The sequence below is a fragment of the Solea senegalensis genome, linkage group LG8 (assembly GCF_019176455.1).
Source record: "Solea senegalensis isolate Sse05_10M linkage group LG8, IFAPA_SoseM_1, whole genome shotgun sequence".
Taxonomy (NCBI): domain Eukaryota; kingdom Metazoa; phylum Chordata; class Actinopteri; order Pleuronectiformes; family Soleidae; genus Solea; species Solea senegalensis.
Window position 1 is genome coordinate 23,985,704 of NC_058028.1, and position 23,865 is coordinate 24,009,568.

A 23,865-nucleotide genomic window follows, 5' to 3' on the forward strand; every position below is an offset into this window, starting at 1 on the left:
TATATATATATATATATATATGTATATGTATATGTATATGTATATATATATGTATATATGTATATGTATATATATATGTATATATATATATATATGTGTGTGTGTATATGTGTGTGTATATGTTTATATATGTATGTGTGTGTATATGTATATCTGTGTATATATATATATATGTATATATACACAGATATGTGTATATATATATATATACATACATACATACATACATGTGTATGACATCATAAAGGTTACTTAAATACATTTGTAGAGACTGTGGTGTAGGTGCTTTAAGTTTTATAACTTTTACTTTCAGGATCAACGTCTCCATTTAACTCTTCACAGCAGCAGCCGTTACTTGACTTCACAAAACATTGACATAAAATAACAACATGCTGTTATTTTAGCTGCTGATGCTAGTGTTGTAGCTGTTGATGCTGGTTCAGACAGAGGAGACGGTGTTATTGTGCTCCTCATCGACAGAGGAGATGTTATTGTGCTCCTCATCGGTTTTTTTTTTTTTGTGCAAATTCAGAACTATTTTAACACTAAAAGTGTTTTTTATGAACAATGTTCTCACCTTCAGAGGATGATTCATGCTCACGCTCATGTCCACCATCACTTTCTTCACCCTCGGCCACGCTCCACGTCCTCTGTAACTCCCAGGATACACGTGCACAAGCGGCTGTGTTTTATGACGTAAATATCTTCAAAACTTATCATTTTATCACCCAGCCCTAGTTAAGACTAATGTTTTGATTGGGTTAGGTTCAGTCGTATTGGCTGAGCGCGTGTGTGTGTGTGTGTGGTGCCAGATACACATTTCTGTTCTATATCTATGTGCATTTTGATGGTCATTTGCACTTCACGTGTCTGTAAACGGGGGGAACAAACGAGCAGTAACCATGGTAACCATTGCGGGACAGGAACACAGACTCTGTGCAGTTTACAATGATGCCATATTTCGGCCAGGAAATCAGAACACCTGTAAGACTCAGGTCTATTTCTGGCACAAAGACGTGGCTCAGCCTGCATTCACTGTGTCACTGTCCCCACGGAAAATAAGAGAAGTGGTTGTGTGAAGGTTGAAAAGATGGACAAACCTCCCTGTTCACTGAGAGAAGAGTCTGTCTGTGACGGGCCACAGTCCTCTGCAGGGGTTTGGATAGATCAAACTTAACTAAAAGCAAGTCTAGTTTGAGAAGGGAGTGTGACTGACAGCTTCAGTTTCACACATTGTCAACTTTTTAAGGGTCAAGTTCAAAGATTCTGAGAGACGGCACAGCCAATGTCTCTAAAAGTGAGTGTGTACATGTAATTACATGTAATTACTTAGCCCCATGGAGTGGGATTGAAGTACTGTTTTTGATCTGTCTGTCTGTCTGTCTGCCTGCACTTGCTTGCAATATGAGCAACAGAGGCTGACAGAAGCGTGTTAGAATTTGTGATAGACACACACACACACACACACACCAGGCACATGTTTATGTACAAACCTTCCGATCTGGAGTCAGACGCTCTGCCGTTCCACCGCAGCGTCTGTGACACACATACGCCGACAGAGGCCTGTTGTCTGCCACCTCTGATTGCCTTGTTGCTGTGTCTCTGCACTAGCGACTCCTGCTGGATGTCCTGGGGAGCAGCACCTCCCCCAGTCCTCCCCAACAGCTGTGTGATGATAGTAGTAAAGAAACTCAAAGGAGAGTGCACACCAGAGAACAAATGCTGACAAGTTGCCATCAGATGTCAAATGTCCTCCTCATAAGAGGAAAAAAACACAATTTTTAAGTTCATCTTGTGGCTGGATTTTCATTTGAATTCCTGCTACATCCAGAGATGATGCTGTTATTTTACCACTTGTTCAGAAACCTTGCATTAAACCTTAAAGGATGTTTTAGTTTCTACAAGAGGAGAAAGAAAAGGAGAAAATGTACCTGGTACCTGGTGCACGTCTGTAATAATGATGATCGCCCTGGTCATTATGTGACGTTAGTGCAGGCAACGGTTGAAGTTTGACGATATGAAAACAAACAGAAGCGTGTTGAGTTTTTTCCTCAGCACATGTTTACTGTGCTTTTTCACTGGTATGTGTAGATGTGACGTTGTTAGACGTTAGCATGGATTAGAGAAGTAGTCAAAGTCAGGTGATGTAGCCTGTGTGAACGGAAGGTGTCTGAGAGCAACGCTTCAACGTGTCGTGACGATTTCCTGCTTCATTTTATGCTCCGGACAAATGAGTTGAACCAACACATTTGTGCATAAAACATTTTTGCTTTTCATTTCACAAAATGTTTTTCTCAGTTCTGTGAGCATCATCTATGTCTCGTGTTTGGATGTGATTTTTACAGAATGGACAATTCCTCCTGAGCCGTCAGGTTTTATTTGTCTCAGTGTGTGTGTGTGTGTGTGTGTGTGTGTGTGTGCGTGCGTGCGTGCTCACTCAGTACTTTGATGTTTGATCGTTCTTGTGGGGAACCTTTTATGTGTTCTCCTCTCAGGGACACCACACCCCCAAATAATAAAGGATTTTAACATGTTCAGGTTATTCCTCTAAAATACATACATTTTTCTTTTATTATTTTACATAAAACAATATAACAATGTAAGAAATATGTTACCATTGCCTCCTTTTCATGTGTCTGTTTGACACAAATCTCTTTACTCCCTAAAATGTGGTGTGGTGACATTTTGGTTGACTTTTGACTTCCTTTTATTTCTTGTTTTGTAAATGATTAGTCTTCCAAAACTCAAAGATGTTCATGTACGACACAGCACTAAAGGGAAAATCCACTCCTAACAAAGCAAAGCATTCCATTAAAACACGTTTAGAACCGTGAAGACTGTCACTGTGACCTTGTTTTTGGGGGAAATGTAGCAGCATTGAGGTCTACAGTAGACCGTGTGATTTCCAAACAAGAACAATAAGAACAATATCTGAGCCGTTAAAGAAATCTTATCAAAGTTTCAGTTGTTTCATAATCAATTTTGAAGACATTGCACACTTCTGAACTCTCCATCGTCTCCAAACACCACGCAGGAAGTGTTGAAGGCTCAGAATGATGTCGGGGTGGATTTTCTCTCTTCAGTGCAAGTGTGAACATGGCAGGTTCACAGCGGCGTGTCGTGAGTGTAGCCGACACAAAGCGAGATGGGCGGAGTCTGTTAGCGTCACTGTGGAGACGCCACACAACAGAACTCCTCCTCCTCCTCATCATCATCACGTCAGTCAGGAAGCGGAAGTGTTGTTTTTTTAAACTCTGTACCTGAGACTCCATGAGCAGGTGAAGCAAGTCAATCTGCTCTTAGTGTCTTTTTTTATTTCTTTTTCTTGTATGGAAAAAACAAATTTGTCCTTCTTTCCCCTAATTGTGATGTAACTTTTACTGTATCATTTCTTTATGAATTAATGTATATTTGTAAATATAGGAACATGACCATTAAAGTTTTTCTAAAAAGCCAAACCTTGTGGACTTTGTTCTTACTGTATATGAAACTCCCTCTCACTGTGTTGATGACACTCTATAGACATGCAGGATGTTTTTGTTTCATTTCATATTTTTATATTGTTTAGGAGGATGAGTTGCTAAAGTTAAAGGGAAATCTGAAAGCTTCACTAAAGCTGCTTAAAAAAACGCCCAGAATACTAATATACTGGAAAAACAAAAAATGTTAATTAAGTTAAGAATTACTCTCCTATAATGAATGGTTAGTGTGATATTTACTGTGTTAGGTTTCATTCCTATTAATGATTCTATTAAAGTCACCAATGATTTCTCTTCCAGTACAAACTGCACCAATGAAGCCAAACAATGCTTCTTGACAGCCCAGTTACAGCCTTAAGTCAAGATCAGGTCACACATAATGGTTTAATATATGGATATACATACAGTACATAAGAGGTCAACTATACAACATTGACCTTTTGGGTTCACGTTGCCTCCCACTTTGTCCAAAACACAAAGGTAGCCACTGAAACAATGCACCATGGGACTTTTAATTTGAAATGTGTCAAAATTGATTCAGTAAAACTGTCAGAAATTTTGTTTCTGACAGTTCATGTTTCAGAGTTTTGAAACATGAACAAGGTACAGGTGGATGATGATGAGGACAGGTGAGTGATGATGAGGACAGGTGGATGATGATGAGGACAGGTGAGTGATGATGAGGACAGGTGAGTGAGGACAGGTGAATGATGAGCAAAGGTGGATGATGATGAGGACAGGTGAGTGAGGACAGGTGAATGATGAGCACAGGTGAATGATGAGTATAGGTGGATGATGATGACAGGTGAGTGATGAGGACAGGTGAGTGAGGACAGGTGAATGATGAGCACAGGTGAATGATGAGTACAGGTGGATGATGATGAGGACAGGTGAATGATGAGGACAGGTGAATGATGAGCACAGGTGAATGATGAGTACAGGTGGATGATGATGAGGACAGGTGAATGATGAGGACAGGTGAGTGATGATGACAGGTGAGTGATGATGAGGACAGATGAATGATGATGAGGACAGGTGGATGATGATGAGGATAGGTGAGTGATGATGAGGACAGGTGATGTGATGACAGGGGAGTGATGAAGACAGGTGAGTGATGATGAGAACAGGTGGATGGTGAGGACAGGAGAGTGATGAGGACAGGTGTGTGATGATGAGGACAGGTGAGAGATGATGAGGACAGGTGAACATTCACTCGGAGTGAGAAAGTTGAAGCATTTGTGACCCATTCTGACTGATGTATATATATATATATATATATATATATATATATATATATATATATATATGATACATATTTTATTTTTTCAGCACTTTCATTTGTAAAGATTTGCCTTTATTTAAAAACAATTCATATGAGATTTGTGTTCCCTTGTCCTTTTTGTATGACACAAGAAAGAACCCCAACCAAAGTAACAAAGCACATCCCACAGACATGACAAAGAAAGAACAAACCAAGAAACACTTTCAATAACTTTTATTACTTTTGTCTCTCTCTAATAGATCTGTACAATCAGCAAATCAAACTTACAGATGAGCCTAGCAACAAAAAAGAGAAGGTTAACCTGGTCTGTACATGGTAAATGCTTTTGGGCACGACAGCTTGAACATCCATTTAAATAATCAAATGATGACTTGTCTAGCTGTGCAAACACTTAGAAATCAGCCCCGGCACAGTGTGGGAACACTGAGTGACAGAAGGAGAGGGAGAGGCAGGGTGAACCAGACCAAAGAAAAAAACATCATTAACAAAAACACACATGTTCCCTTTAAATCTGCTTGTCTCCAGTGTTATAGAAAAGTACCGAGTATCTTTTGTACAGAGAAATGAACAGAGCTCTACAAGGTCTATGGGCAGCAAAGAGGTTTACATTAATTTATAGATTAAAAAGTAAAGCAGGGAGAGTAAGGAGCCGAGTTCATGTGAGGAGCGATGCACACAAGCCAACGTCAAACACCACCAACGTGCGCTTCACCTCCCTCAACACGTTTCACGTCATTACAATTTCCTGTACGCCAGCATTTCATATGTTCAAGCACAGTCCATTTATTACGCAATCGCCTTTTTAACCTTTCCTGAGATACATTATTGAAGTTTACCTACGTTACAGTTCACTTTGCTTGTCCTTAGTGTCAGATACAGAACATATACACCCACAGACTGTCCTAAAAAATTGTCCAAATAAAGCTGCCTTATTGCTAAAAGAACCTGGACTTTGTTTCCACAGAAAATGAAAAGGTGTACAAATAATGTTTTCGTAACGGCAGTCGTGAGGTGGAAGTGAATCCCTTTGTCTTTGCCCTCACACGGCTGCTTCGTGTTCAGTCTAACGCGATCATTATCAGAAGAGCAAATACAGAGACACGCGGTCTGACTTCGTGACAAATCCGTTCAAGTTTTCAAACACAGGAGGAGACTAAAAATAAAGCTCATTTGTCTGTTTCTAAATGAACTCTGCAGTGTTTTTACAGCAGCCCAAAAGGACAAATCACACATATTTTGAAGCAGAAGCAAAATTAAACAAACAAAGACCATTAGATGTCACTAATTCTTACATACTGGACCTTTAAACCTGGCTTTTGTAGAATAGCTTGTATATAAAAATTGAAGCGGTCTTCCGGTTTGAAAAGTGGAGCCCAGGAAGAAAGACGTAGCAGAAGTAGCAATTAGCCACCAGAGGGCGACTCTGCTGGTTGCAAAAGAACTCCATTAGAATGAAAGTCTGTAGGAAAATGAGAGATTTAAAACGTTTTCCTGAGGAGTTTATGGTCTCAATCACGAGTTTCAGGTCTTCGTCAATGGAACACGTCAGTTTTGTAAATCATGTTCCCATTTGGAGGAAAATAGACGATAAAGAATGACACGCGAGTGGACACCAGTGAGACTGACCGAGTTTGCTTTGCAACCAGAAGACCACGTCCATTTTTATATACAGTCTATGCTTCTTAATCATTGCACGTGAACTTAAAACATCAAACCACCTGATCGTTCTGCCTAACAGAAATGATGCTGACTCTGATCCAGCACACTTAGTTCACTTAGAGCTGCTTTCACACATGCACTGAAGCTGTCCAGAGAGGCTCTCGTCCATGAGAGAAGACAGCAGGGAATTGTGTGGTAACTTCCCGCGTCCTTGACTCAAAGACACGACCGATCATGAAAACCTCCCGCTGTGTTCTTCATGTGTGAAAATTAATTGTTATTGACATTTCTGCCAATCAGAACTAACTGGGATTCATTACCATGGCAACAACAGCTGATTTTTGCCTTCATTTTCCATGTCCTACATTCGGCCGTTACTTCTCCCCCATAAAATTAGCAACGCATTCTTTTGTGACATTACTGTTTCATGTTAGTGATGTACTTCAATAATACATCCCATCATATTGTTCAAATTCCCTTCAATAAATATCCCAATTCCCTGCGTCACTCTCTGCAGGCATCACTATTTAAATTCATGGCTCTGACGATGATGATGTCCAGAATGATCCAGAATGGACTTCATTACATCTGTTTCTAAATCATCTGGAATCATCTCAACTGTTGTCGCTATAAAGAGAAGTTAAAGCTGCAGCTGTAGGGGCGTCCCTTCTCTCTGCACTGACCTATGATTGGGCAATCTCTCTCTCAGATCACCTGATGAACCTCACGCTGAAAGATCAATATGGGTTTACTGATTGATTATGTCATAAATATGTTGCCTAGTGCAGCTTTAACACCAGAGTTCATTTGACGCAGTCATAGTTCTACAGTGAAGGGCAACAGTGGCGTCTCCTTTTCAGTGGTCTCCCTTGTATAAGTGTGTCGAGGTCAGTCTGCTGCACATTATAATTACATCACATCAATCACTAACGTAGTGTATTAATGCCGTGAACCAGCACACCAAGTCTGGATTTCTTTGGTCAGAGGATGAAACCGTACAGTGACGTGCGGGAGTAGAACCGTCACCTCTGACCTCTAGCAGCCGTTTCACCTCAAAATTTAATTGTAATTGTCGTTTTGATAGTATTTTGAGAGACAAAAATGCACCAAATGATCATTCAGCTCCTGTTCTTAACTTGGAGCAAAAGAGTGTTCAAATACACCGTCAGCGAGCACTTTATTAGAACATCACCAGTTGACCTCTCTCCGGACAGCCTCAGTTCATCCTCACTTCTCTCACTCTTTGCACTAATTTTATTATACACTACCACAGCAGTTATTTACATTTTAAAATGTATTATTCTATTCTTTTTAATTATTTTATAGTCTCTCAGCACTTTACCTCCAGAGATGTAAGTTTTTAATTCTATACTTTAAGTTTAAATTGTTGTTTGTTTTTTTATTGTTTGGGCAGACCGGGTTCTGGAGAGACTGCAATGTGTGTTGGAATGACAAAGAATCTTAAATCTCAGTTCCACCAACTACTTTCTTTTGAGATCAGATATTTTCAGGCAGACGGTCCTATCCAGTGTTTCTGCAAGGGTTGCCGTGGTAACGCAGCATGCATACCCAGAGGTGTGGTGTGGAAAAGGTGAATCTCTCAAAACAATTGGCCTGTTATGTCGCAGTGAAGAGAAGATAAACGTATTTTGCAATGTTTCAGCCCCAGCCAGCTCAGCTGTGCATTTGGGATTGGTTTTGACATCATTGTTGTTTAGAGTGAAGCAAAGTACAATTTAAAATCTGATTTGAGCTGCCAGAGTGTTCAGACTGCGATGCATCATGTATCAAACCAAACCACCTGCAAATGTTTGCTGTCAAAACCCAATCTGCATAAAATCTGGACATGCATATCATCTGCTGATTAATCTCCTGCTCTTCTAAACTCAAAATCATTCAAGGTTTTGCTCTGCTGCCACTCTCCTGCTGGAGTTGATGTACAAGCTGGTGTTCCTAATAAAGTGCTCCGTGGGTGTGTATCATTCACCATCAGGACTTTGACGTCTAAAGGTCGGGGTTTAGACGGTGCAAACATGCTCTCATGTTGGATCTTTACAGTTGACAGAACGTCATTGTGAGGATTAAAAACCGACAAAATGCTCTCTGTCCAAAAGTACCTTGAAATGAATTAATTTGAGAGATCTTGCCTAAGTTTCCCTGGTGTGGTAACATGAAACTCCCACAAGTTAATCTGTGACGCAGTGAAAGTTGGTGGAGAAAAACTGGAGCAAAGGAAAAGCGGAGGGGTCCTGTCCTGGTTGAAGGTGCCGCTACAGCTCTGGATGGAGACACCAGAAAAGTCAGTGTCAGAGCAGTTGGTGCTCTGTGCTCCACCAGGATCCTCCCTTTACCCTTCAGTCTCCAAAGCCTTTCTGTCCCCCACCATTCTATCCAGACCTGCACGCGACTCCCGCCGTGGTGTCAGTGACAATTTAGAACATAGTTTCTCCACACAGCATGATGATCCACAGTCAAAGTGCAAAGGCCCAGAGCAAAAATTAAGGTAGGATGGGTGGAGGAAAAAAAATATTTGCTGCACCTTTATTTAGTTATAATATAGATTCTTTTTTTAAAAAAAAAAACTCCATGTACCTCTTCAAGTTCATTTAGTGTACAAGTATCAGAGGGGGAGGTCGTCTCATTTCGAAGCAGTGCCGTGTTCTTGTGGATTATGCCTGCAATTACTTTTTTAATTTCTTTTCAAAAGGTATGGGGAAGGGTAAAGAGGACAATAACAAAAGAAAAAAGAAAGAAAAACAAATCTTCTTCGATCCAGTGGTGGGGGTGGCTCCCACAACGCTGACCACGACAGAATAACGCGGGAGGATGAAGTTGTAAAAGTCAGAGCGTGTTAGTTCAAAAATCCTTCCACCCAGACACCCAGGCTTCTCTCTGCCAGCGTACGGTTCACTGAGATCACCTGGAACAAAGACAGCACGATCATACACAGAGTCGTTATATTCATATATATATTATTTTGCTTTCACATTATTTTCAATCTTGACTTTGCTGTTCTTTGCCTCTGATTGATGTTAACGCTGTAGTTTTCAACTCTGGAAAAACTAGAAAACCAGTGATAGGCCCTTGGCACAGCAGCCATTGTGTCAGGCTACAGTAGGACAACATGAGGCATACAAGTCAAAAAGGACCCACAACAACAACAAAATGTAACTCTTCTTTCTTTTGTCGCCTTTCTCTCTAAGGGCCTGTCCACACGGAGGTTTTTTAATCGCAGGCGTCCACACGGAATGTGTGTTTTGGGAAATCTGAGACTGTATTTTTCTTTGGCCAAGGTATTTTTTGTAGACAATGAAGGCGCTACTTTGGGAAGGCGATTATGTCATAGTCCCACCTGTCTCGCATTGTCGCTATTGATGTTGTTGTCGTCATCATACTCTGTTTGACAGTGTTGCCAACTACATTCAATGAAAAGTAACTCAAGTCAGGATTAACAGTGAAACTGAATCGTAAAATAAGGGCAGGAGAAAACAAAACCTGTTTTAACAGACACTATTTTTACATGAATGAACAGAACAGATTAGAGATGCACAGAAAATTCAGCCACTGAAAATGGCCAAAAAAGACTAAACACCGAAACAGCACGACCAAAACAGGACGTTGTGCTGATGCCTGTGTATTCCTGCTTAGATTCTGCCCAACATCAGTTTGGAACAGCAATAAAACGTTTCCAACAAGATGCGAGTACACGGTGGAACAGCACTTATTAAATGCTGGAAAGTCTCTTTGAACTCCCCATGACATTCACTTCACACCAGAGAACATTCTCTCTTCTCGCCCCCTTTGAGCAGCTAACTAAAGAGATGAGCTCATCTGATGCATCTGTGGCAGATGTTATTCCCTTAACTGCAGCACTAAGGCGTCTTCTACACAAACAGTTTGAGACGGGTCACGGAGCGAAAACAATGTCTACTATCTACATGTATTACTAAGATCTACTCGGACCCCCTGCACTTGATACAGGCTGCGTTTGTTACAGAGAGCCTGCTTGGAGACGGAGAAGCGCCTGAAGTGACACTGGAAACGTTCTCAAAACGGCGAAGAAAAAGATTGTTTGCGTTATGTTCGGTTTCCGTGTGGACATGGCCCAAACCGCTGGAAGACCCTCAACACAGCTGTAACTCAGAGCCAGATTCTCGACCTGACCATGTGCCTGTCTCTCTCAGTTAGCCTCACGAGAGGAGGTTTGGTTGCCCTTTAAATGAATGTTTCTCATATAGTGTGCGACTGGCAGAGCATCATACCTCATCTCCAACCATGTTCCACAGGTGGACCAGTGGGAGACCTGTGTTGTTGTCATAGTTTGATACCTTCACAAAAACAGAATCAGACAAACAGCCAGATTAGAGGACACGCTACAGTCTTTCTACAGTGGATCTACTGTGATGAAGCTGGAGTAACCTGTGCAAGCAGTGGCACTCCTCTGGTCATCTCCTCCAACGCCGATGTTGCCTCTGGTGAAAATCGATCCTCTCCTGTACAGAGACATTTCAAACTTAACACTAATATCTGCAGATTACACACATCAGACTGTTACAAGACCAAACTGATCTCAATACAGTTTGATTTACTCCACATGATGTTGAATTCTGTTTTGCTGATGTCAAAATAAACTGTTTTGTACCTGGAAGAGGGGCAATGTTGTCAAGCAGTACTTCTGCACCTTGAAATGGTAGTGTTACAAAATCAGACCTGGAAAAAAGGAGACAAAAAAAATCTAAAATAAAAGTCTGAAGCACATTTCCATTCAAAATTCTTTTAAAAGTTTGCATACAGTAGTTTCAAGAACGGGACATTTTGACAAAAAGTGAACAAAGCTCAATAATTCCAAATTAGGTCTGTCATCTTACACATACATGGAGCACATCTGGCAGGCTGTTACTGCTTTAGTCTTGGTCTGGTTTCACACTGTGTCCTAACAACTGGAACCTTATAAAGTTGACCTGCCCCTGTATGGTAGATGAGTTATCCCCCCTGTGCCAGTACATTATGCATGTTTAAATCCTCCGTTCTATGTACTAAACACCGTTTTCCATCACAGTGACACTCACCTTATCTGCCGTAATGAATCAATCTTTACTCTGTCGTAGCCTCCGTAATCAACATATCTGATCTCCACTTCACTGCTTTCTTTGTAAAAAGTGATGACCTGAGCTCTCCACCAGGCACCTTCCACCGCTGGGGCTGCACAGATCACACCAACTGCAAGACACAGACATATGGTTGCAAAGTCTTCCTGACGACAGTGTTTAAACAGCTCCATCTACTGGACAAACTGGGGAGAAAATAACTGAATTTATTTGCACATTTTTTGTACTTACGTTTCTCTGAAATGATTTAATATATTTTGGGTAGAGATATGAAGTAACAAGTTTTGCAGAAACCCTGAGACTTTAACCGCACTGTGTGACCGTGGTTACCTTCAACAGGTGACGGCAAGGCCGGGGTGCCGGGCTGGGAGTAGCAGAGGAACATCTGCTGGTCGAGACTTCGCAGGGCGTGGTAGGTAGGGTGAGTGTGCTGCTGGACAAAGACGTGACCGGCTGACACAATGTTCACCACTATCACCTCAACGGTCACTCCACTGGGAAGCAGGAGCTGTGAGGACAAATTACATGTTTTAGCCTATTATTGAGGCTAAAACCACAATTATTACTTTCCAGGTTTGTATGGTGCAAACCTAAATTCAGAATAAACCTACAGCGAGGAGACAAGCTGGAGGAAAACTGGACATAAAGTGCTAGTAAGGTGCAAGGAGGGAGTGATGGTACATCATATGCTGCATTGATAGTCCAAGTTTCTGAACTCTCAGAAATAATAACCACTCGTCAAAAAAGACATTGGCTTGTGATCCGAGTGATTTACTACAGAAAGATAGTAAGGTCTTAAAAACACGGAATCAGAACTTTCCCCTAACGAACCCTTTTCTTTTTTTTTCCTTAAAGGTTTTAGGTATAGACGCATTATAATTTCTTGCACAATACACAAAACCCTAAGTATATATGCCAGGCCTGTATTTGGTGCTGTAGCGCTGTTATAGAAATTCACCGAAAGGAAAAGAAATGGAGCATGTGTACAAACTTCAAACACAAGAAAATGGCAACAATGAAGATGGAAAAAGCTATAACATCGTTTTACTACATATTAGATATTAGCAAGTTTTTACACGATGCAGCTTCATGTTTACGTACACAGCAATGAATGAATAAATGATTCATAGTTCATCTTTAGAAAAGCTTTAAATAAGTTCTGATATTTTAAGTGCAACAAAATCATTATATTATATTTGTGTCGGTTACTAAAACCCATCAACGCTGGAGGTTACTTATCAATGTTTCTTCTCATATCGACATACCAAGAACTATATCAAGTTCTTAAAAACAGCTTTGGTCAGCACCTCGATTAATTAATTAACGGCTTCACCTCTACCACTAGTTCTCTTGTAGCCAAGTAAGAGTTAACTGAGCCAGCTTGCAGCAAGCTTTGTAGCCCAAGGTATTAACAATGTCAATGTTAGGGAAAGACAAACAACATACAAAAACATATCCTGGGTTTGTTGAACTTGCTTCATTGGACAAGCCTTCATTTTAAGGTTTGGCTAAACAAGTTGAACTTGCTTCTGTAGAAACAGGAAGTAGATTAAGATGTAAATAGATTGTCCACCTGTGATTAAATCACTCAGATGTTAGCAGGTGTGAATGGGTCATTTAGGTCACAAAGTAAAGCATATCTCCCCCAACTTTGGATTAAAAATAGAGAGAACATGGTGGCTTTTTGATAAGTGGAGGCTCAGAGCAGCAGCCAAAGAGCACATCCTTACCCAGGAAGTCATGGGAAGTGATGGCAATGTGAGTGCAGGTGGTGGAGGTGCATATAGGTTTGTCATGTCCAGATCTTTAAACTTCTTCCCAATCAACGACAGGGCTTTGTCAACCTGCTGCTGTGCACCTGTAGAGAGATCACACACAAGCGTTTCAGGTGCTATCCAAAGCAAGTTTTGCTAAAATCCTCAGTCCTCCATGATTCCCTGCACCCTACCCCTTCTTCTGTGTGGAGAAGAAGGGAAGAAGTGTGGATGTGGTTGGTAGAACTCACCCTCTATATGACATATCTGGAAGTCCTGTGTGTAAGGCAGGGTGGAGATGTAGATCTTTGCACCAGAGTTCTGCTTGATGAAACTCACAAATCTCCCCTGCTTCCCGATTAACCGTCCGACAAGATGCTGGAGCAGAAAGACAGGCAGCAGAGACAATGATATGTCAACAATAGATGTCTTGGATGGGGTGGGAATCACAGAGTACCTCACGCCAAAGTTTCCTTCCTTCATTTGAGCAGCACCAACATCGAGTAGCAAAGCAGGCAAGTGAAATTTGCAGGGACTATTATTTAAATATCGATATGTGAGTTGGAGTATCGATTCTCATATTGCATACGAAAAGATAATGAGAAATCAGCAAATCTATATTTTAATCTTGAACAGTTAAGTCCCGTATCCTAAAGACACCTTAAATATTGAAATTTTAGACATTTCCCTGGTAATTGTTGGAGATTAACCCACGTTTTTAGGATTGTTAAGTCTTTTTAACTCATCTACAGTTTGGCATTGTTCGGCTTGATTCTTGTGTCGGACATCTTGCTCATGCCTCTTCCTGTGACTCAATCTGACCAATCAGTGGGCGGCAGTCTGGCGACATATCGCATAGTATTGCCTCAGCTCACTTGTTACCAGGTACTTTTGCTAGTTGAAACGCAAAATGGCTGTGCTGAGTTGAGTCGTGCTAGTGTAAACATGGCATTAGTGCATATGAAGGAAGAACAAACTTGTGTGTCAGGTATAAAGGGAGGTGATCAAAGATTTCCCACAAACATGGTATGTTTTACCTTATGTATTTGCACTCACCTTTGGCACCTCTATCTCCCAAATAGCAAGCTCAGAGCTCAAGGAAGCAGCATGGTTGCTCTGGCTTTCCCCTGTGCCCATAGTGCAGCCGCTGTCAACGGAGTCCATACTATTCACATCAGAGCCTGAGGACAGACACAGGCACACAAAATTAATGTCAACATTACAAGCAATTTCCAAATTTCCAACAACATTAATATTTAAAGCTCCAGTGCACTTCCGAAGCAATATGTTGACAAAGCAGCAGCAGCAATGAGGAAACTTTTTTTCCTTTCCAAAGCCGTTTCACTTTTTACAGCATCCTTCCAAGCCTGATACATTTTCTGAATACACAGCCAATAACCGTTCAACTGCAATAACTAGAACTATTCTATCAGTCAGTCATGAGCAAAACTAAGTCTTTGCACAAGTCTCACAGGTGTGGGTTGGGATTGTGACAATTTTGTCCAGAGCGTGCCACCATGAAGAATGCATTTGTCTACTAATCACCTCTGCTTATGATTTTAAAATATGTTTGACTGTTTGCCAGTAAGCAGCACAATTCTAAAACACATCTTTAGGGGATGTCAGGCATTTCACAATATTCACAGTGTGACTCCACAGGTCATATGGAGCTGTGATGCAACAAGTAGTAGACCATGGTAAAGATGTATTTGCTAAATACCAGGTCAAGCTAAAACTACTGGGCCTTGAAGCCAGGCTCAGCAAGTACACTGAAAAAAGTGACCAAATGAAGATTAAATGGTGAGTAGCAATGGTTCCAAACCCATCAGAGACTAATCTAGAGCATCCATCACCATCCATCTACAGCTGTATCCTCCACCGGGGGGGGGGGCTGTGCCAAGTGTCACAAGTGTGCAACAGTGAACCAGCATGTACACTGAAACTGCAGAAGCTAAATACACTTAACTACACCTGTTTTCCAACTGTGACCAGTCAAAATGGCTGCTGTGCAAATGACCCGGTGAAGACTGTTAGTTATAGATGGATTGCATGGATAGGCCCTACACAATAAAAGGGGGTCGATTAAAAGGAAAGATATGTTGTGATAACAGTTGATACCATCTTGTATGCTTTCTTGATTTTTCTTATCTGCATGTTTTCCAACCCACTACCTAGACAACAGCTTTGAAGAAATGGTCAATGCATTCCCGTGATTGGCCAAGGCATTTTGCTTTTACTTGTTTACAAATGTCTCTATCCTCAGACATGAGGAGATGGCACTGCCTATTTAAGCACATGAAAGCTTTTTGGTACTTGTTGACTACAGGGGGACTTAAAATAAAAAGAGCTGTTCAAAGCATCTGGTTCAGAAATAGGTGTGATTATGGTATTAGAAATTACATTTTCATTCTTCATTCATTTACAGATTGATGCCTCACCTCCAGACTGGTCCTGGTCCGTCTCCATGTCACATGTCCCATGAGCTCCATTCCTCAGACCCACTCCGTTGAGCCTCTTTATCTCACATACAGAATCCAATGAGTTTTCGTCTGTTACGGGCAAACCGGCTGCCTCTGTGGAGGTCTCAGCTAGTGACTGAGTCTGTTCTGCTTCCTTTTCTGACAAGTCTGTAACTTGGATCACATCTATTTGGTTGTCCAACGTGCTGTTGTGGAGGTCCTCGCTGCTGATGCCGTCCTCAGAGTGACATGTGCTGCAAGCTGAGTCCTCGGCCAGCACGGCTGCTTCGTCACCTTTCAGTTTCATGTTTAGCAGAGGCATGCTCTGTGCTGCGTCCTGTGCTGCGTCCTGTGTTGCTGTAGGCCAGTGGCCTGCCTGATCATTGTCTGTCTCATGATCCCTATGACTGATCTCAACAGGCTCCCATACAGGTGCTGAGGAGCATCCATTGGTCATCCCCTGCTGTTCTTTTTCTGGTGTCTCTCTAGACTCGCCGTTGATTGGCATGGAACTTGTCAGCAGGTGATGTTGTTGCTGTGTTGTTATTGGCTCCTGTTTGGAGCATTGTCTGCTGCTAGCCAATGGTGGACTGCTATTGTTGCCGCTGCTGCAGCTGGGCTGGCTGTTGTCTGTGATCTGGCACCTGGTGACACCAAGGACCTCCTGGGTGGCTGCCGAGATGACCCCATAAATGAGTCCAGCTGCCAGAAGCTCCAGATCCTGCTCACCTCCACTGTTGCTCTGCATTTGGATGTCCTCTGGGGTCACGGATAAGGTGAGGGAGTCTGGCGCCGTGGTCAAAGCAATGACAGTTGGGTCTGCAGTGGCTGGTGTGCTCGTTAGAATGTGTTGGTGGAAATCCTGCGACGAAGGTGGTGTATCTTGAGAGACGGCCTCTGATGGGACCACTCTCTGCAATTTGGCTGGGGTGACTGCACAAACAATGACCTCATCTTGCGTATTAATAGTGCTGTGGTGCTTTGCTACCTCTCCCTCTGGCTCAGGCCTCTCTGCATCAGAAAGGTAGGTTGTTGTGGAGGGGGAGATGGTGACTTCATTAGACTGGCAAGGCAGGATGACCTCCTCTACCGATGATGATAAAGCAGAGGCTGAATCTTTGAGCTGCTGTTTCTCTGGCTCTATGACCACATCAAATGACAAGCTTTCCTCTGCATCTTTATTGTCTTTCAATGACACCAGCAGGGTTTCTTCTTTGCCAGATGATGGCTGAGTCAAGACAGAAGGCTTAAGGACTTCTTCTCTTATTCTGCCAGGATGAGCAGCACCTTCATCAGAACCTTGTCTTAATAAAGGTGCTGCTTCAGTGTCCTGAACATGGATATGGGAAATGTTTTCATTATCCGTTTTCTGGCTGGTGACATTTGGAGATGTGTTGGTGTGGCATTCAGTGTCATTTGTGGGGGATATGGCGCCTTTTTCTACCAAACCATTGCTACCCTCTGCTGGAGATTTTATAATGGCTGTATCAGTTGGAGCCCCCTCTGGGCTGCCATGACTGATGAGTCGTTCTTTCTTCCGTGAGATGTACCACCACCAGCCGATTAGTGCAAGTACTCCGGGTAGTGTGTAAGGTACAACAGAGCGAAACCTCAGCGGCATTTCCTCAGGACACTAGCAGCTACACCTGAAAGTTGCAAAGAAAAAAAGTTTGTATTAGTTTTTTTTAAAACGAGTAACAGACACTGGAGAACATAAATCAAGAAAAAGAGTACTCCATATTCTGGTGGGCACCACTTCAAAAGCCTGATCACCTTTTGCTTTCAAAAGGTTGCAGAAAAATCATAGTAGATTTACTGATTGACTCTATGCTGATTCAAGGTTTAAACTTAATTTTCAAGGAAGACAGTGCATCCCCATAACGTTTCAGGAAAAAACAAAAAAAAGGTGTTATGTTATCAATAATATCAGTTGTGATCATTTTAATACATTCCATTTGTAGATTAACATAAATTGACAGCTCTTAACTGGTGAGGTGATGGAAATTTTAGAACCTAAATGTGATAAGACAGACACACTGACAAAAAAACGCATTGTTTAACCAACCTAAACAGAATACTCAAGAGTAGAGATGTTTGAAGCCAATATAAAATTTTAATATGCAGTATTAATATAATATCTGTGTAGAGAGAAAGAGAGCACACCAGTGAGACTTGACTTCTAACCTCTGCTCAACTAAATAAACTGTTCACCCCCTGCAGGATGGGAGTTGCAGTTACTGGATCAATTTTGAACATACCAATAAAACATATACAACTACCTTATTGGAATGTGTTTGTGTGGTACCAGACGTATCTATTGCTGTACACCTTGCCTCACTTTGTGAGGGGGAAAAAACCCCATCTCCAAATGCATATTTCTATGATGAAATAATGGTAATGGAGCTTAGAGACTGTTTAGTAATGCATGAAAAAAAAAAGCACTGAAAAGGGGTTTTGCATGACTTGGGCTGCCCATCATGTTGTGTGTACTGAAAGAAATGTACTTTTCTCATCCAAGTTCTTGGTGGTACATTTAATGCTGCTCAGACATTAAAGACAAATAAAAAAAAGGCAATAAAAGCACTGTGCCAATGAGCTCTATTGTTAAAATAAAGCGCATACAGTGACGACATTGATCCAGTTGTATTATGAATTACAAGGATGTGCATCCCTGAAGACATCAGCAAAATAGTTTTACAAACTGTTGCTGCTGCATGCCACCAGGTGTATACCAAAGAAATATGACAGACAAACTGTGATTCTTGGGTCATAATAAGCAGGCAGTTCAGTTTGACAAATTAATCCTCAATGAATTGGTAAAACGAAGAGCTGAGGGCTGAAACTGAAAACCTCCAGCATATAATCCTTCAAGTAAACAGTAGCTGTCTGGCCATGCCAGTCCCAACAAATGAAAAATCATTTAGATCGTAACCTCTAATTACAGTTGATTACAGTATGATGGCACACTGTGCTGCTTTTGTGAATTGATACTTTACTTACATTTCAAGTACAGCTCTATACAGTGCCACATACACTTTGAAACACTGTTAGGTTTGCTTAATTAGTTTATTTTTGCTTTATTAAATTCAGGCAGCTTTTTTCCCCAGTCAAAATGTAAACATGATAGACAAATTCAAAAGTTTTGCTGATGAACATTAAGTGAATTAGGTCTTAACATGGAGGTGAATGCCTCAGGTTTGCTATTCGGGTCAAAATGTATCACCCTCTTCTGCATGATTAATACTAGCTTCCCCAGTGGAATATATAATAATATATCTTGAATTCAAAAAAATACAGCACTGCAGCATTAGAACTGGCTTTTGTGTAAACAATAAAATCAGAAATGGAGAATCACTGGATCTATGTACGGCTTTGAAAAATTTTACAAAGCACAAATTGTTTCAGTGCTGCTGCTAATCAGTTAAATTAAAGAAAAATTAACTGACAGAACTACAGGAGCTCTGTCAAAACAGACTGATGACAGATATTATATGAAAGTCTACATGTTAAACAGCCTCCTCCTCAAAAGAGGGACTATGCAGAGCAAATTACCCCACCACAGGAAGGTCAAAAAATAAAATAAGAAATCCATCATCAAAGCACACTTCTCAGTCTGAAGAGAAAGTTGGTTTATGTTTGAAATATTAATTTATGACACAGTACAATTTATTGTTGACGGCATGTTTTATTTCATTTTGAGATTATTTATTATCAGTTAAATAAATTAAGTAGTCCAAGATTTAGTTTTATTAATTAAAAAAGTTTCAAAATATCTGTGTGTTATGTGTGAGATCACATGATCCTGCTTGTGATCACACACCAAAACCTGTAGCTTCGATCACTGTCTATCTGCCCATGCAATGGTGGCCCACACTACATTCACCTTGAACAAGGTTAAAGCAAAAGTTAGCAACAGTCAAACAAATGTTGAGCAGTCTTCCCAGGACACAGTGGGTGTTCCCTGGTGCTTTTCTTGACACCCTCAAGTCAAGATACAGGGGCCTGAGATCCCAGACAGGAGTGGTTGGGGGCATTTACATGTTAAAAACCTTACAACACATTAAGTAAAGACAACTTAACCTGACTTGCCTGCTCAGCAGTCGTGGTCTACTGTCCCAACAAACAAAAAACAGTGATGAGAGAGATATACAACTTTTATCTTCTAATCTGAATGCATTTCTATCTGATTACCCTGCACTCAACACACAGGTCCCTCATCATGCAACATGACCTTAGTGTACCCTATCAGTTAAAAGGTCAATCACTGGTAAATGTGACACATGGGCAAACCATGGCACTGTGCTAAAAACCAGTTCACTGTTACCACTTCACATTGATTGCTGATAAGAAGGCTCATGCTTTTTCCTCTGTACCGAAAACAAAACGCTGAGGGGTGACGTTACAATAAACATAAACGTTGGAGTTCCACAATGTATGTGCTGCATGCATGCCTCTGTCAAAGGTATGACACAACAGCAACACTGGCTGTATTCACTGCTACAGCAAACTTTCAACCTATCTCGCATTTATCTTAGCTATACCAGGCTAATCCCGCGAATTTAGCCGACAGAAATACAACGAAAGCCACATTCATGTAATTAGCAATAGCATGACACCACCAGGAAACTCTACATTCACTTTACTGATAGTGTATGCGGGGGTCCCGATAGCAACTCTTAGCAACGATTTGGACCGTTTCAACGTGTTACTGCGGACTACGTTTGTCACATATAATCCCACTTGCGTCGTCTCGTGTAGCTCCAAACTATGCTCTTTAAAAAACAACCTATGTCGTGTGCGCCAATTTTAAAACAACACGCTAATAGAACTAGCTAGCCGGCTTTGTGGGTGACCACGACGGGGGACTGCGTCTAAAATTCATACCGTTCAGTGTTATCCATACAGTGAGGTAGAGGAAGCTAGGCTACGCATACCAAATCTCTTTAAATCAACCTCGCTGCACAACTGTACATTATTTGCTGACACGGTGCACCCCATGTTTGAGAGGATATAAACAAAACGGGTGGGCGGAAGGTTTAGCATGCAGCGACAACATTTTATATAAATTATAGCTTAATGTGTTCATTTGGTTGCCTAAATTGAACGCCGAATTTATCAGACAACTTCAACAGTTCAGAGAGACGCCTGTGTGGAGTGATAAAATGCAATACTTTATACTATAATTGTAGTTAATTACAAAATGACCGATATATGCAGGGTGTTTGGCGTAGTGTTGTCTGGGATCAAATCCGGTACAAAGGGTGGCTGTGACCTCACGCTAACGTTTTACTACTTTCACAAGAGACAAGGCATGGCAGGTTGGGAGGCCACTGAGCATAATACAAAGTATTTCTTCATTGGGATAGAGGGTGACCCTGGTTTACTTTCTATTACGGTCTAACGTGTGTGTATGAGCACGTATCTGAGCGCATACTCCCCACACTGCATTATTTTTGGATCAGTGACTGTGACCGTTGAATGGATGGTCCCACGGTTAAAGCCTCGTGTTTTACTCGACTTCACGAGTTTTCATTCACAGTCTGACCAACGTGTAAGGCCACAATATACAGCCACTGTGTGACAACTTTAAACGTAACGTAATGCACCACCGAGGGCAAGTGTCACACTGAAGCAGGGTTAAAGGACATTTTAAGCCAAAGAGCACTTATGTCCTGCCTGGGCCTCAGACCTCCACGTTAGCCTCGCTAGCCGGGCCTGGGGCAAAACATAGCCAGGTGAATTTCCCCTGGCAACCTACAAGCATTTTCACCATTAGCGACATACGGTCCTTTTGTTAGTGCACTCGGAGCAAAGGAGATAGGGAATTAGCTTAGCTCCAGTTACACAACCTGGACAGAGGCTAGTCGGAGTGCGCTGACTGTAATGTTGGAGAATTGTGTTGGCTAGTTGTTCAATGACAAGGGCTCATTGCGCCAGTTTTAAGACACGTTAAACTGTAGACATCCCACAGAGAGGCGGGGTAATATCAATAAATGTGTGTTTTTGGAAAGATGTGCCACTGTTACACCCCCGTGAGTGGATTTGAACTAAGTCACACAGAGTGCACATTATGCAGACGGCTACTGACTAGCATGCTCTTCCACCTTAGCCGCTATATGGTGCGCCCTTTCCTATGTAGTAGTTGTTCGTTTACTCACAGTGTTTTAGGTTCCTCTGTGCCGCCACGATGAGAACTCCACTGACAATGTGCCTTTTCGGACGTGTCCCCTTGGAAAGTCAATCTCTCCTCCCCACGTGTTGACCGACTAGCATCACTCTAAAAAAAAAAAAGTCCAAACAGCTGGTCAAATCTCGCGATAGTGAGACGGTGAGGCCCTCTGTGGTCTCGCGATAATTGAGAGTGCAGTAAAGGCACATGAGTTCCCTGATAACTCATGACATACTGTTAACATGTCCCTGAATCTGAAATGTCGTTGTGTTTTCTGAAATGTTGTTGTGTTTTGACCTTCAAGGCCACCGTAATAAATAACATTTTTTTGGGGGGAAATAAAGGATTATAAACACTGTCATCACCTTTCTGTATTATAGAATATGAAGTTTACCCGAGCATGTATTCTGTTGAATGAGGAGGACAGGGTAGGTGGCCAGATGAGGAAGAAAATGTCTAGAACAATGAAATCCACGTAGAGCTTTGCATCTTCCAGAACTGCTTCAGGCTGTTAGAAATTGCACACCGCCTGGGGACACTCCAGCTCTGTGTGGTTCATGCAATAGATGGATAGGATCAATCCTTCATACCCATACCTGCAGGAATGCGAATACAGTACAAGCAATGAGGCAAAGTCATAACCACACGTAACGCAGTAGCTTTTTCCAGACAAACAACACAATGATGTTTTAGCAAAATATTTTAGATCCTTACAAACACATCTCTGTCTGGCCATTTGCATGTCTATCTGCCATGTTATCGTGTATTCACAGTTGTGTTTATTTCCTGAGGTGAAAGGTGAAAGACAATTTCAGGTTTTCAAGGTTTCAGTTTATTAGAATTCTGAAATAAGAAACACTGGATATCTGTAATGTGGTTTTGTTAAAACCTTATAATAAATAGAAAAAAACAAAAAACATTTCTACTGAGCAAGGCACTCCACTGCTCCTGCACCCAGCTTGTTGTGCCAAGGCCACTCTACTTCCTACAGTGTCAATACACACATTTATCTTGCAAGTATAAAGTTTTAAATCCTGAATCTGTCTCTAGATCACCACCAAAATGAAATCACGTCTTCTTTTGTGCATAATGTACTTCACCAGAAAATGTAATCAAAACCTGTCCTTTATTTTTGAGTTATGCTGTTTACAAACAGACTAAAAGTCCACTTTTAAACTGTACATATAAAACAAAAACATGCACTCTTAGTAACTGAGTTTCTACTTTTGAGACACACCTGGAATAGGTAATATAGGAGCACCACTGCAGATACATGGGGATCGTCTCAGAGTTCACACAGAATCCAGAGAAGAGCAGGACTGGGATAGATGTGACAGGTCCAATAAATGTGGGTACCTATAGGAGGATGCAGACAAGAGTAAATGTAACAGACGCTGCCAATAAATCCTACATTTAACAATGCAAACCTGAGGTACCTGCAGCTCCAATCAGCATTCTCATGGATTGTGCTACCAGGGAAACGCAGATGGACAGGGCAATGAAGAGCAGGTAGCGTCTGGCTTCAGGAGGCTGGTTTGTCATCCAGTACACTATGGTGCAGTACATGATGGGGCAGACAACCTAAAATAACACTTTCATAAACAGTTTATTTAATGAGGAAATAAGAACTCAAAATGCTTCTTCTGATTTATCCTCTCAATCTTTTACTTTTCAAATGTTCTCATAAAGAGATGGATCATAACCAACCAACAGCAATATGACCAGGTATAGCCTACAACCAGTGCGTAATTTGTAAATCATAAGGTGCCGGAACGCAAAGTACACATATGACAGCGCAGGGATGACGAGACGGACACAGGTCCCGGAACGCATACAGCAAAACGATGCTGAATAACAACATGCAAATGCCAACAATGCTGTGGAACTTACAAACCTCTCTTTAAAATAATATCCATGGTATAAATGTTATGACCATAATTTACAATTATTAAAGG

General features: G+C 41.4%; 1 protein-coding gene across 1 annotated transcript; it reads right to left on the bottom strand.

Moving 5' to 3' along the window:
* Window positions 1-4,959: 4,959 nt before the first annotated feature.
* On the bottom strand, window positions 4,960-22,017 carry akap1b (A kinase (PRKA) anchor protein 1b). The gene is made up of 11 exons (XM_044032165.1): window positions 21,900-22,017; window positions 15,721-17,387; window positions 14,339-14,463; window positions 13,534-13,660; window positions 13,259-13,386; window positions 11,859-12,036; window positions 11,490-11,640; window positions 11,063-11,130; window positions 10,840-10,913; window positions 10,683-10,748; window positions 4,960-9,340 (listed from the first exon to the last, which is right to left on the bottom strand). The coding sequence occupies exons 2-11, from the start codon at window positions 17,360-17,362 to the stop codon at window positions 9,272-9,274; spliced, it is 2,628 nt and encodes an 875-aa protein (XP_043888100.1). The 5' UTR covers window positions 17,363-17,387; window positions 21,900-22,017; the 3' UTR covers window positions 4,960-9,271.
* Window positions 22,018-23,865: the final 1,848 nt, after the last annotated feature.